Consider the following 15,615-nt stretch of genomic DNA (forward strand, 5'->3'; position numbering starts at 1 on the left):
TTATTATGATAAAAGCAAACAAAAGCCAAAAGAATTTAAGCAAGGAGACTATGTTATGGTAAAAAATTTTGATAGCACAGTTGGTACGTCAAAGAAACTAATTCCAAAGAATAAAGGACCTTACCGAATAGAAAAAGTTTTAAAAAATGATAGATTTTTACTTAAAGATGTGGAAGGTTTTCAAGTATCTCGTAACCCATATCAGGGCGTGTGGAGCATTCAGAATATAAGACACTGGATCAAAAAATAAAGATCAAATTTAAGATGTGAAGAAAAATATAAAAATATTAAATGTATTACTATGTTACTTTATAATAAGAAAATATCCATATGTATCAATGTATAGAAATAACTTAAGATTACGTGATCAGGAGATCCAAATGTCAGAATGGCCGAGTTGTAGTAGGCTACATATAAATCCCCTGGTCTAAGTATGTATATAATACTTATTTACTTACTTCAATAATAACGCTAATCCAATACATATATAAAAGAACCCTATTGTATAAGCGATAACCTGTATTATGTAGCGATTAAGTTATATCGATATCAATGTTGTGATATCGATGACCTTAAAAGAAGACAACGCTGATACGTTCTTCCTATCTGAAAAGCTTACAGCGACCAGACGTGCATTTGAGAAAAACATAAAAATATTAATCCATCCATTGTGAATTGATATTAAAGCTGAGAAAATAATAAACGATTATAACTCTTACACTATAAACCAAGTTAGTTATGCGGCAATTAAAAGCACTGACAAGTGCGGACAAGGCTTAGCCGTTCGAGACAAAGTCAAACTGTAACTGAGATCGAAGGGTATTATAGTAGCAAATAGCTGAAATTTCAGCAGATGTGCAATTAAAAGGCACTTACATGGTTTAGCCTAGCTCTCTCTCTGTCTCTCTGTCTGTCTCTAGCATATATCAGGTTTCAAAAATGTAGAAAAATTTATTATGGAAAATTGTCTGCCTGACTTTTGACGAAATCACAGAACTCTATGAATGAATTCAGTAGGGGTCAGCCTATCAAATCACCATCTTCCTTTCATCATTTTCCTTACTCCAATCGAGGGATTATCTATGAGGATCTATGCCGAGTTCGTATCGTGTTTCTCAACAAGTTTAGCGAGTTTCAGTTTGACTTCTGGACTATATGAAGATGGCATATCCACGATAAGCATTTAGCATTAAATTTTTCCATATACATACATACGGACTGATTTTTTTTTTTAGTCGACACTGAAATTGACTTGGCTCGCATTTGAAAAGAAACGCTCGACTGCATCTTAAATTACAAATAATCGCAATTGTTTGGCATGGCCCTTTTTCCTATTCTATTATATTGTATTGGTCGCATTTTTGGTGGTGGTGGTGCTAGAATGGTAGTGGTGGGTAGGACGACTCTAGACAGCAGCTGAAATAATTGAGAGACAACGCAAAAATTAAGAGAGATGATACGCAATGGTACATGGGTACAGTGAATACACGAAAAAAGGTATGCTCTTGAGAATTTGTTAGACTCAAAGTTATGGAGGACTTTGCTTCAAGTTCTGACTAAAAAGATCATCTTTTTCTTAAACATCTATCCGTTTTATGGATGCTCTACTGTTACTCCTCGGTTGTTGTCATAGTTTTGCATGCAACCCTCAACCCTCATTATCATTTTCTATGATTGTGATTAACTCGACGAGAGTGAAAGCATGAAAATAAAGGTCTCCATACGTTGCTCACACAATCGAGTTGAGCTGTGCCCTTGGGTGGCAGTATCGTCGCATCAGTACATCAGGCAAACGCCTCGAAATCAAAAAGGCAGCCCAAAGAAACTTTTTTGTTCTAAGCGAGCAACAGCAACCCCTCTAGCTCTCCTGCCACCCCTCCCTACCGACAACCCCTCATCCTTTTGGCCAGCAGCATCGGCAGCAGCACTCTCAGTATGCACCCTCAAGCTAATCCCAGGCCGAGGTAGACGCCATTTGCTGCTGTTTTCTGGTGGTTCTTGTTTGTCAACTGATTTAATTTCCCTCCTCCTTTTCCATGGCTCGGCTGCTGACACTTTCCTTCTCCCGCTGTGAGAGGGCGTTCTCTGTTTTTGGTCACACAAAATAATAGTAATAATAATGCCGCTGATGGTGTTGTTATTGTTGGTGATGATGATGATGATGATGGCGACTTGCAAAAGGGCAAATGGTGTAAATGAAAATGAGTCTTTCAGACAGACCACATGCGGCTGCTTTGTGCCACACAAATGATTTCGATTGTTTTGCCCTGTTTGTGCTGCATGTGTGGAAATTGCTCATTAAAATATCGAAAAACCGCTTTACATAAGTGGGCAAATGCTTAAACTTGTTATTCTTTGGCCATAATTACTCACTCATATACATACACGTGTCATGGTGTTTTGCGGCATTCCATCTAGCCATCCAATCCGTATGAACGCAACTCCATTTTGTTGTGGGTGGGCAGTTCGATTCACGAGCAATGCTCGCCAAAAGCTCCAGATGTTGCCCATAAACAAGTCCAAACAATGATTTCCATTCTCTGACAACTTTTCCATCGCAAAATAATAAATAATTGAAGCCCAAACAAAGTCAACAAGTCAAAGACATTGCAGCAACTTTTTTTGTCTTACCACGTCTATTTATACTTACATATAACCCATGTAGATGCCGATGTGTTGTTACCAAGAGAACCAAGACCACACCACAAAATACGATCTAGATAAATCAGCATTTAAATGCATATGCAGAATGCAAATCAAAATGCATTTAATGATAGTTAATAAAACAGACCTTCTACTCGGTATATACCAATTTCCACCCCTCTCCGCTAATCTCTTGTCTATTTATACAAAATTTCTTAATCACAAGCGGATTTATTACAGCGACGTTTATCAAATTTTCAAGAGTTTCTGCTCATGAGTGTAGGTCAAAGGGTGTTCAATCAAGACTTTGATCGATTTTAATTTGATTGAAGCTTAAAACAAGTCAAAATATGTACTTCTTGGTTTATAAAGTACCTTTAAATACTAATCTATTTACATATTTTTTCACATTTTTTCTGCTCTTAACTCTTTCTCTATTACCTAATGACCAAAAATATGTTTTCTACCTCAAATTAAGCATTAATCTATAACATATTCAACTTTCTGAACTTTCCATTGTTAGCTATGAAATATAATTTGGAAATTGTTTGTCATTTTTTTTTTTTTTTGGCTAACATTGCAAGGATACTTGGAAAGTCTTTTTAAATCACTCAAATACAAAAATATAACCTAAAAATATGTAAATCTAAACAAAAACTTCTTTTCCCTTAAAAGGGGGTTAGAATTTCATCTTAGACACCTTGTTTTTTGGTAAAAGCTTCTTAAAATAGTTTACAGAATTCATTGTTGGCTTAAAAATTGGCAAATCAATAAATTATTATTATTATTTAGTTGTAAACTATCAACATAACTATATTTTACAAGCACTGCTAACTATGACCTTTAGCTTGGACGAAAACTGTAGCCATATAATAGCCTGGGATTCGTGTCAGGATCCTTGTTGTTCAGTTGCCCAAATGACAACTCATCTACCAAGGACTGCAAATTGTTAAATATTCTTTTCTAAATTAATAAATATTTTTAATATTCGTTTAAGAATATAATATATAGCTAATCCTTGATTTGGCTTTGGCTACGCCTCTGATTCAAAGTTAACTTTAATTATTTTATTTTAAAGAAAAATCGCAAAGTTTTATGAAAATATAGATTCAATTGTTAGTTCTTGCATTTAGTTGCATTTGACTTGCTAATTGATGATGTTGTTGTTGTTGTCTTTGCATTGTTTTAGAGGGTATCTGGTTTACAGTTATACCTCACCTTATTTTATGCTCTATTGTTGTTGTTGTTTCTTTTTGTCTGATCGTTTGCAGTTTTGATTTGTTTTTTTTTTTTTTTTTTTTGGGATTGGTCATGTGCAACGCTCTGGGCTTTATGTGCAACTTGTTTATTGGTCAAAATTAAATGATTGCCAAGAAAAATTGCATCATGCTGGGAGCAGAACTAATTGTTAATATTTTATACAATTTATTTGAGATATGCTGCTGCTGCTGCTGGATGAAGTGGAGGAAAGCATTAAACTTGTAAAAAATTGAAATGTACAAATAATTAAAAAATAGTTTTACTCACGGGGATATTAAGTACAATAAGAGTAGATAAGTAGACTTTAATACTTACTTATAGAAAGCAAAAGTAGATACTGATGTGAGACATAAAAGCGAAAGAGCACAAAACTGGTAAAACTACTTGCCAACACCAGCAGCAGCAGCAGCAACAGCAACAACAACAGCAAAAAAGTTGACTTATTGGAGCACTTAGCTCAATTCTTGTTATTGTTACTGGTTAATACAACAACAACAACAACAGGAGAAACAAGAGCAACTGCTGCGGATAGAGCTAAGCGGGCGGGCCAAGAGTCTCGCCACAATGAAACAGTTCCAAGGTTTTCCCAACTACTCGAGCTGACGGCAAGCCACTATAAAAAGCTTGGGCGGCGCCGTTGCGGAAGGCAGTTTATTGAAAAAATCCGTGGACGTCGGTCGGCAAAAGAAGGCAGAGATTTTCCTAAAAACAAAAAAGAAGAAGAGGAAAAACTCCTTCTCCTTGAATAAACGGACTAAGAACGTAAAGGCGCGAGTGATTCCTACCCCTCCCACCCCACACTATAAGAGTGCAGTTTACGTAGTAGCTTATCAAGGATATCCAAAAAATAAACACAAAATGTTTCGCTTTGTGAGTTCACTAATTGTGTGTAGATCGAGTCAATTGAAATTGAATTGATTTATGATGTGATCTTTATACTATTGAATTGAATGAAACATTTCTCGTTAGATTGCATTGACCTGCACTTTGGTGGCCCTGGCTGCCAGTCAAAGTTATCATCAGGATCCAAAGACAGCGGCCATCATCAGTGAGCAGCGTTATCTGTCGGGAGATGGCAAATTCGGTGCTGCCTACGAGCAGGAAGATGGCATTAATTTCAAAGAGGAAACAGATGCCGATGGCACACGTCATGGCAGCTACAGTTATGTAGATCCTTCTGGCCAAAGACGCAGCATCTCCTATACGGCTGGCAAGAATGGGTAAGAAGCGCTAGACCAATCTTTCTCAGAGTGTCTCCCAATAATGGACTTTCCTTTCTGTGTCAATTAAGTTTCCAAGCATCTGGTGATCATTTGCCACAAGCACCACCAGCTCCACCACAGCCTGTGCCCACATCTGGCTATCAGCCACAGCCTCAGTATCAGCCACAGCAGTATCAGGCACCAGCTCCCCAGCATCAGCCATCTTACCGCAACAACGATGATGGTGATGATGGTTCCTACGATCCTCGCTACAACGATCCATCTTTTAGCCAGCAACAGCAATCGTATCATCAACCTGCCCCCCAACCTCAGTACCGTCCAGCTCCAGCTCCACAGCCTGCCTACCAGCCAGCTCCTCAGCCTGCCTACCATCAGCCAGCTGCTCCTCAGTATCAGCCCCAGCAGGCTTACTATCCCACAACCACACCCAATCCTCATCGTTTCTCGCCACCCGGAAAACTCTCCCTTAACCGTACGCCCGATGGCTTCACCTACTCCTTTAACAAAGTCTAAGCCAACAGAGAGAGAGAGAGATAATTATAGATTGATTTAAACAAAAAAACACAACACAAACAACAACAACAACAACTATAATTTTGCATATCTTTCATACTCTAACATACTTCTTTTCGTTTTCTTTTCTCTTCTACACTCTCCTAAACTCGTGTCCTTTTCTAAAAACAAAAACTTTGTCATCAAAACTCTTTTGTGATACAATATTATATACATACGAGTACTTCCTATATCTACGTATATTTAGGAGTTTTTATTCTTCAAATCGAAAACCCAATTCTAATACAATAATAAACTTTTAAGTGATTGTGCGGTTCGAAGATGTTAATCGAAAATGTTCTGTGAATCCACTACAATGGGGGCCTTTGGGACTTGAAAAGCAATCTGTAAGATATCATTTTTTGATTAAGATTCTTGATAATAATATGCACACGTGCTTTTATGTAAATGAATTTGCATTTTTTTCGATGGATTTAATTTAATTTTTGAACAAATCTAGCTAAACACCTCTTAAGGGAGGCGGACACCTCCCAGTAACGCCCCCAACGATTGACTCTGGGGATTACATAAGCTGGAGCTGCAGTTGTTTCTGTTGCTGTTGGCATGCAAACAAGTTTGCATTTTGTTTTAGTTGTTGTATTTTTGGACTCCCAGTTTGATTCTAGTAACAACAGACAGGGAAAGGCTAGAAAACTGGTTTGCCATTGCCTCTGCAAAAAATTCCAATGAAAATGAAAATGAAAACGAAAAATCAAGTTAACAACGCCCAAAAAGCAAAAAAAAAGAACCGGCAATAAGGTGGCTATCCTAAGCCAAAGATTTTGTGGGGGAGTAGCAAACTAAATCAAAATCAATGATCGAGCAAAGCTAGAGGGAGACTATGACTGAGCTGTAATGACTTGTATTTCATTTAATTTATTACAACTTAATAACACGCAAATATTTTTTCAAATAACATAGTTTTACACAATTTCATGCCCCATCGATTATTGGTGCACCCCCCTTCCCAACCCCCCCCATACTTTTCTTCAAACCCTTCTTCTTCTTCTCTGTATACCATTCAAGACCTGTTGCAATCCAAATTCGAACTCAGCCTTTAGCTTGTACTTTCCACATCAATTGTGTTTGGCATTCTTTTTTCACCCAACACTTTGTTCAGCTTTCAAGGTCATTTGTTGGCTACATAGTCCGGCTTAGCTGCTGTTGAAATTGTTCAGTCAATTAAGAAAATCAATTTTGTTTTGTCTTTTTTTTTTATTATTATTATTATTTATATTGTTGTAGTTGTTGTTGGTTTTTTTCTTTCTGGTTGTTGCTGCTGCTTGTTTTTTACTTTTTTTTTTTTTATTTGTAGCATTCGCAATCGAATCGCGTGGCTTGCTCAATTGCGGATTTTCGAAAGAGGTAAAAGCTAAGAATGTCTAGAGTGGGATTAATTGTATATGAGATACGAAATCAGGCGTAGAGACAGGTGTGTTCTGTAATTCGAAAAATGGGAGGGGTCTGTATTAAATTATTTAATTGTCATTTATTTAAATTCAATATCACATCACAGGTTGAGCTAAAAAAAAGAAATAAATCATTGGCAGAATACATCATCTTTGTCTAAGACAAAATGAGACAAGTATTCTTACAAAATTGTATGTCTCTTTCCATCTCAAGTAAAATATTTGAATATTCTGCCAATTATAAATATTCTATTACTATTAGATAATATTAATATTAGATGATTAAATCATTTTGATTTTTTAAAAGTTTAATTTTTTAAATTCAAATTTAGCGCCCTGATTCGCTTGCACTGTGGCGCCATCTTTTTTTGAGGTTCGACGTTGGCAGCCCTATAGCAAGGTGGCGCTAGCTATTCCCGTGTGTGGCGTTGCCACTTTGCTTGAAAGAAAAAACAGTTGGTTGAAAATGTTCGAAAAAAACATAATATCAAACAAATTTCTAAAATTTTGTCTTGAGTTCTCAACTGTTTTCTGTTATTCCTTGCCCCATGGAAAAGTTAATTAAATTTATAAAATAGTTCTTTAATATATACAGGCACTAAGTACTATGAACAAGGAATAGCAATATTTAAATTAATATATATATTAGCGACTAACTCTTTGAACTCTTTTTTATGTAGTTACACATTGATGACCAACGCTGTGGATCGATATTTGCGTTTGGGTTTGATTATGTGCTTCGGTATGGATGGCCTTTTCAGATCTGCGCCTGGAGGTGGACGCCGACGAGTACGTCGTCCTTTGGGCGGATGGGGCGGTGGGCCATTGTCATCATTGTATTTACTACGCAACGGACCGGGACCAGAGAAATTCGGTGGATACGATTCAAAGTCCTCAATATCAAGATCGGGTCTGGCATCATGAGCTTCCTGGGCTTGCTCCTTTAAGAACTTTTTCAATTTCGGATTATTTAGCAATTGCAATTTGATGGCGTCGTCGAGAAGTTTCTGCTGATCCTCCAAATAGGCTTCGATTTGCTTTTTGGAGGCCACACTTTTATAGCGATCGTGGGTTTTGGGACGCTGCAATGGCACCACATCGTAATCATCGTTATCCGGTTCGAATACACTGTAGGAATTGCTACTGGAGGCCACCGTAGCCCTCGGCGGCGGAACCAAGTGGAAGGGATCGGCTTCTGATTCGTACTGCACAGGAGTCCATTTGGTACGCTTGGGTGGTGAGAGCTCTTCCCCCGAACCGATATGCACATCGGACACATATCCACTTCCTCCTCCTCCTCCGCCTCCACTGCTGATGCTCTTGTAAGGAACAGGTGTTACATATTTATGTAGCTTGCCATATGAGGCACTGGAACTGGCCTTTTTGGGTATCGTAATGGGATGTTGGACTCGTATCTGGGTTCCAATTGTATACTCTCGACTATCCTGCACTGATGACTCTCCAGAGTATTCGGCTGAGTTGTAACGCTCACCAGAATAAGTATCCTCTTCCTAATGTAAGGATATTTTCGATTAGATTAAGTTTGTAGAATTTTTCAGCTCCAGAACTTACTGATTCATAGGGTCGGTAATGGGTTTTCTTGGGATACTTTTTGGTTACATCCCGACGCTTACTCTCATTGGTTTGGAGATCAGCACGCGGATAGCTGGGAGGTCCTTGACGTACTAATCTCAAAGTAGATCCTGGAGGAGGACCCACAGCAGCTGCACTATAATAGCTCCGGCGATAATACGATCTGGGTGATCTTAGGCCAGAGACCGTTGACCCAAGCAGCAGTACGGTCGATAAGAGCTACAAGTTGAATACTTTTTAACTTTAGTTTATTCCTCAACTGATCAAGGGATCAGATTAGATGGTCAAATCTTACGTTCCAATTTAGTCGCATTTCAAGTATAAAGATTCACTTTTAGCACACTTAAAAACGTTGCACGTTGATGGTATCAACCAGCTGTGTGGCCTCAACGAAACTGAAAGTTTGGCCAATGATCGCAACAGTTTTATGCCAGCTTCCTCCTCAGAGGCTAAGACAACGACGACGACGACGTCGACAACGACGATGACTCCTCTAACCTGGCTTGGCGTAACATGTTTTGAAATTGAAACCTGCCGGACCAACTACAGCTACAGCTACAGCAACGTGGCCAAGAGATTGAAATCTTCGTCTGCATTGGCGACTGCGTTTTGCCTTCACGCATTTGGACGGAGGAAACAACCAACTACCAACTACTACCCAACTTAGCCAAGAAATCATTTGCATTTCCAGTAGGAAATAGAGCGCAAGCGCAGAGGCATAAATAAAATGTTGTTTATGAACGTAATTACAAAAAAGAAAGAAGAAAGAGAGAAAGAAACGTTTGTGATTTGTAAATGCTAAACTAATTGTAAGAAAAAAGCTACAAGCTACACATAACAATTGTTAAACTCTTAGCCAAAAGTGATATAAACAGCCCTCCAAGCACTCCTCGCTGAAGATGTTGTATTTTATCACATTAGTGAATCAACAAACTGGTTGTCTATTCGAAACGCTTACTCGTTACCCGTGGCCTGAAGTTCAGGTTCAGGCAGCAGGCAACCAGGCAGGAAGCTTCATCCATCGACTGTATTGGCATTTGGCATTTTTACCATTTCTTTTGGCATGCTTGGACTACTTTCTATGTGGCCAGGATGCAGCATCCGTAATGCGGAAGATGTGGTTATTGGTGGTAGGTGGAAGTGGAAATGGACATGTGAAATTGCATAACATTTCATCACGCGCCAATTGCACAATTATTTTCCACTATTCACCTGTTTTAATTTAGCCTGCCAAAAACAAATCAAAACGTACAAAAAACCAGATATCGTTTGCACTCGCTTTTTCGTTGTCGTTTTGGAAATTTCGGTTATACACAAACAAAATTATAGTTAAATATCATCTAATTAAATTGATACAAGCCTGATTGATGGCTTGGCTTGGCTTGGCTATGTCTCTCTGCATATGTAATTGTGGCAATTTCAATATAATTGCAGCACTTGCTGGATGGGTGCCACTTCCACTCAAGGTCAAGCTCAAGTTCAAGTAACAACAACAACAACTCGACAAGATATCTGGTCATAATTTCCGTTTTCCTACGACATTGTGCGAGCCTTGTCAGAAACTCAAAAGCTGGTTAAATTTCCGTTACCATTTAACAATGCAGCAAACACAACAAAAAACCAACCAAAAGAGTTTAAATTTTTTCTTGATTTTGGTGAAATGGTGGAGAAAAAAATATACGAAAATTTTGTGAAAGGAGTTTGGGCAGGGTTTAAACCGGCAAATGGACAGGTGACTAGCCAATGGCAATGACAATGGGAGCCTTGTTTGATTGCCCAAAGACATATTAATAACATTAAACATTCAATTGGAATACTTTTAGTGTACTCCATTTTAACAAATGCAATTTATTACCATTAATTTTCATAAAACTTTGAAACTTATTTCCTTAACCTTTTTTCTGTCTCAAAGCAAAAACCTGTCCACTTTAATGTAAAGACCATAAATAAGTAATGGATTGCAATGAAAGAAATGTGCACATAATTTATCATATCGATTGTCTTACCTGATTTGCATTAAAACAAAACTCTATTTCCATGTTAAATATAATAAATGCTTGATAAAGAAAAAAAAAGGTTACAATTTTAGGTCCCTGAACTTGAACGAAAAAAGGGATATCTCTTTGGACAGAAGGTTTTCCATAGACCAAGCCAAGCTAATCTAAGCATCCAAGGCAAGTCGTTGCACTGAAGTTTTAGAAGCAAAAGGTGGAAAAACTAAATATTAAGTTAACTATAACTATAAAACAAAGCCTTGAGCAAAAGGGATGAACTCCTTGTTGTTTACATACATATAAAGAGATTTAACTTAATATTTTTAATACTCGAAGATTATTTAACAAAAAACTTATACTAGCAAAATTGGCTATATAATAAGTATGATTAGCAAACTCTTAAGGTCCCGAGCTTTTAAGGGCCCCGCGATTTTCGCTCACTAATAGCTTGATTTATTGTTCACTCAATTACCAAAATAGAGACTAGAAAAATGGGTATATTGATCAAAGATTACAAAAGTTCATATAAGCTCTTTTTAAATTCAGTTTTAAACTGAAAAGTTAGACACTATAACTACCAAGTTAACAAAGAACAGTAAAGTATTATAATAAATCTTAAATTTATGAACCTTTTATATTGTTAATTCTTGGAGTATTCGAAAAATTCAAGTCTTTATTTTCAATGATTTCGTTACATCTGCTTTAAAATCTTGTAAAGTAAAATTTAAGCTAAGTGATAAGGGATTTTTGCTTGTGTTTGTTTCATATTAAATTATTTAGAATTGTGACTTAATTGAGATAAAATTTATTTAAAATTGGTTAGAAATTATTAAAATCAGAGTCTGAAAAAGCTATAGTCTCTCCAAATCTGTATATATACTTGTTGTTGAACGACTTTCATTTATATTGTATTAAGACCTCGAAGTCTTAGATTTGTTTTTGTGTTTTTAATTGCTACAGAACCCGAACTAGCTTAATCCGGCACTGAATGCTTAACTCTATAATGATTTCTTCCAGCTCATTTCATTCCCAAGTAAATAAAATCTGAGAGATACGATGTCTTATAACAGTCTGATTGATTAATCAGTATATTTTAGTCATATTTTACTAACTTGTCTCATTAAAAATCCAAACAAAACTTATTTTATTTGATTTTTTAACATTTTTATTAGCAGATTTTCATTACTTCATTACTTATCTCTCGCTGTGATCTCTTAAAAACTAAATTAATACATTGCGGACTGAATAACAAAATAAGAAAAGAAAAAGAAACAAAAAGAACAACAAAAAGTTAAGCTGCTCACAAATTAGGCAATATCATTAGCTCTAGACATAAATTAGATTCAAAAGCCAAAATGTTGATATTTAATTTGCCATACCGAATTGGAGTGATGTGGGTGCCAGAGAGTCGTTGTCGTCATCGTCGTCAGCCGTTGACTGTTTTTCTTTTCAGTTAACAATGCAGCGACTGCGACTGCAGGCCAAGTCGCATTGCAATCAAAACAAACGACACAAATATTGAATAACTTATACATAGATAGAGGGGTAAATATGTAGACAGAGAGAGTAAATATAGTAAGCCAAGAGCTTTCAATCGGGCAAACCCACGCTAATGCGCTGTCCGGCCGAGCTGTGCCGTGCCAGAGAAGTTGCCGTAGTTGATGTCGCTGCTTGGCCGCCCACAACCAGGGCATCGCCATTGAAGCAGAGGCTGCTGCGCAGGTGTTTGCGTGGATCAGAGGGGGGAGAAGCTGCTTCCACTTCAAGTGTTGGTGTTGTTACTTGTGTGTCATCAGAATATCGTGTTCTTGGCTCTGTCTCTGGCAATTTTGGCAAGATTTTCCTTGTATTATTGTTGTTATTGTAATGATTATAGTGTAGATTTTTATTATTATTTAATGATTGTATTTCTCTGGCACTGCCACGACTAGTTTCCCCATATGGTGGTCGCTGTGATGAACGACTTCCTGTCGACATATTTGGCGTCGATGAATATTGTTGCTGCTGCTGCTCTCGATGGAACGATGGCTGATGATCATACCGATCGTCGGCCAACCCTTCTCCATCCTTAAAGTAGGCATATTCGTCTGCCTCTTCATTGTAGGTCACATGTTTCTTTTGGGGTGCCGGACTGCGTAGACGTAACTTACGCATCTCATTGTCCATTGTATTGTAGTCCACATAGTCGGAGCCCCGTTTTGGCTCCTGATGCTTCAGGATTTTCTTGGGTAACAGGAGGACAGGACGTCGTCGCTCCGTGACCAATTGATCATTTAATGGTTTCTTAGTAATGATTGGCGGTGATTCTGATTCCATTTCCATGCTCAAACTGCGCACATTCCGTTTCACTTGCAATTTGGGGCTATTCTTGGAATTAAGCTCCATTTCACGTTTGTCGTTCATATCCATTTTTGGTCTCCTGGCATTATTTTGCGTGGCCTCATTTACATAATCGTAGAACTGAATCTTTGAGCTATATGCCTGTTGGCGTCTGTCTTGCTTATCCAAGGGGGCTAGCTCGCTGGACTTCTCTTCCATGTAGGGCTTAACTTCGGTCAGCTTGGGTGTCACCTCACGGCGTAGACCCCTCAGCAGTCTGGGTCTGGCATTTGTTTCGGGCGTCTGTTGTAAATTATCATAAAAATTGATGGAGGACTTGGCAAACTCCTTGTGAAACATTTGACGAGTATCCACCGTGTTGCCATCCACTTGAACTGACGATGATCTATCCAATTGCCTGGGTTTCTCCAACTGCAGACTATTGCGTCGCTTGACACGCGTCTCCACGGCACTATCCATCTGTGTGTCATCTGGCCAAAAGAAGTGCGACTCCTGGCGATTACAACTTCTCGAGTTGGCTCCCTGGCGTTCCACCATTTTTGGTGGCAAACCAGTATAGAATTTGCCATTCAACATTGTCGAAGTGTGTTAGTTCGATTGGTCAGCCAACTGTTAGGTGTCTGCTCCGAAAACCGACTGACACAAAGAACCCAACTCAACTGAGCAACAGCAACTCGCAACTGGCAACTGTCATCTCGTAGTCGGCGGCGGGCATCGTCATCTCATCGTAGGCGTCGAACATTGAGTTCGAGTTTGTTCAGGTGATCAGCTGCGGGCCCAGTCAGTTCAACTAATTTGCAATTCTTGCGAAAACAAAAAACCGACAACAAAAACAACAGCATAAAACAACTAAATTAACAACAACAAAACCAAACCTCAACATTTGAAGTAGAAATTTATTTGCTGCGACTGCGACAAGTTTCCATTTAAGGTCAAATTGCCAACATTTTTCAATTTGGTTTTTCGTTAAACTCGCTTTTCGCTTTTCGTGTGTGTCTCTCTTACTTGGCGCTGACCAAAAGAACATATAATATTTTTCTTTTTTGGCAGCTTGATTTTGAGATCTAAGAACAGTCTTAAAAGAAGGCCTACATAGAAATATTTAAACACATGGTTGGCGTTAAGAGGGATCTATCAAAACCCAGTTTCAAAGTTGATCTTGATCTAGAAAACAAACTATAGTAGGATCAACGAAAACCTTAATAATTTATTACTAAATTTTCCTTTTAGAATGTTTTTTGTTTTTGTTAAATCAATGCAATTAACTTTTGCTTTACAATTTAATTGCTTAATTGGCTTTAGACTCAATGAAATATTGAGAAAAATGTTCGCAAATCATAAAATCATCATCTTTGTATGAATAATTTGATGAGTAAGGTTCGTGGATTAAGTTATAGCTGGAAAGTTCGGCTTATATTCTCAAAGGGGAAATGTTTTTTAAGTGACTTGCTACTTGATAAACATTATCTTGGGGTATTTTTAGCGTTTAGTGCTTATCAAATGAAAACATTTCGTTTTGAAATTGAATCTTTTCCTCATTCGTTGACATTTTTTGGCTGCATTATAAGAAATTCTTTCAATAAGAAGAGACTGATGCATAGTTTGTCAATATTTCGCATTATTTGTTTATTTTAGCTTAATATGTCCATATCTAAATTGAATGGTCTGAATATATGTATGAATCGTATAAAAATCATAAATATTGGAGTCTATATCTACAGATATTGACATAATCATGTACATAGCTTAACTGTGCAAAACTCAAAAGCGTTTTAAAATCGTCTATGGATAAGACACACGATTCTACACCTTTTTTAAATATTTTTCGCCAATATATTTCCATTCTTTTTCGATGCATGGGAATTTCGACACATCCAATTGCAAATTGGCTAGTTTTGAGATAGTCAAAGAAGAATAATTTGTATTACATAATAGAAAATAACTTAGTTATTATAGTTATAAAAATCATCAAGTAGTCAAACTTTTTATGAAATATTCCAAATCTATAAATACTTTTTGGACTGAGCTATCGTGAAACCTTTCTAAATTGAGTTTGAACTACTTTAGTTGTGGATTTGCCTTTCAAAATTTTGGAGATATACTTTTTTATATTTAAAAATCTTGAAAAATGCGAAAGATACAAAATTTTGTTTAGTAAAAGTTAAAACGAAATATAAGTTGGTTGTAAAAAGAATTTGGAGATCATGTTGGGATTCGGCGCCTCATAATCTTTAAGAAAAGTGCTCCCTGGTCTTTGGGTCTGACTTTTATCGGTCTGTATGATTCGAAATCTTTTTGAATAACAGAGAAATTACTTGTTGAAAGTTATAACAAAACAAGCCTTTAGCCTTAAAAATAATGGACAATCTCAAGGCATTTTGTTTTCCCCTTTTTTGCTGGTGTTTTGATTGAGTGTTTATGTCTATATAATGCCTATAATAGTGATGATGTTATGATAAATTTAAGAGATAAATTTAAATTTTTGAACAATTTCTATGACAGCTATATCATATATTGGTCCGGTCCAGTTCAAGTCGTTATAGAAGTACCAACATAAGTATTTAAGCACTGATAATGATCTTAAATTGTCTAGAAGGATCT

The 15,615-nt window shown here is 37.2% G+C and overlaps 3 protein-coding genes across 3 annotated transcripts; 1 reads left to right on the top strand and 2 right to left on the bottom strand.

Annotated features, from left to right (window-relative positions):
• Positions 1-4,551: 4,551 nt before the first annotated feature.
• Cpr100A (Cuticular protein 100A) lies at positions 4,552-5,974 on the top strand. The gene is made up of 3 exons (XM_068296857.1): positions 4,552-4,773; positions 4,873-5,123; positions 5,195-5,974. Exons 1-3 carry the CDS (start codon positions 4,762-4,764, stop codon positions 5,637-5,639), a joined length of 708 nt encoding a protein of 235 aa, XP_068152958.1. The 5' UTR covers positions 4,552-4,761; the 3' UTR covers positions 5,640-5,974.
• Positions 5,975-7,767: 1,793 nt separating this feature from the next.
• On the bottom strand, positions 7,768-9,717 carry LOC137582080 (uncharacterized). The gene is made up of 3 exons (XM_068296508.1): positions 9,646-9,717; positions 8,660-8,899; positions 7,768-8,598 (listed from the first exon to the last, which is right to left on the bottom strand). The coding sequence occupies exons 1-3, from the start codon at positions 9,715-9,717 to the stop codon at positions 7,768-7,770; spliced, it is 1,143 nt and encodes a 380-aa protein (XP_068152609.1).
• A 1,895-nt stretch (positions 9,718-11,612) lies between these two features.
• Positions 11,613-13,658, bottom strand: LOC137582663 (uncharacterized). The gene is made up of 2 exons (XM_068297283.1): positions 12,054-13,658; positions 11,613-11,915 (listed from the first exon to the last, which is right to left on the bottom strand). Exon 1 carries the CDS (start codon positions 13,588-13,590, stop codon positions 12,265-12,267), a length of 1,326 nt encoding a protein of 441 aa, XP_068153384.1. The 5' UTR covers positions 13,591-13,658; the 3' UTR covers positions 11,613-11,915; positions 12,054-12,264.
• Between the last annotated feature and the right edge of the window lie 1,957 nt (positions 13,659-15,615).

The sequence above is a fragment of the Drosophila tropicalis genome, unplaced genomic scaffold (genome assembly GCF_018151085.1).
Source record: "Drosophila tropicalis isolate 14030-0801.00 unplaced genomic scaffold, ASM1815108v1 contig_859, whole genome shotgun sequence".
In the NCBI taxonomy this organism is placed as follows: Eukaryota; Metazoa; Arthropoda; class Insecta; order Diptera; family Drosophilidae; genus Drosophila; species Drosophila tropicalis.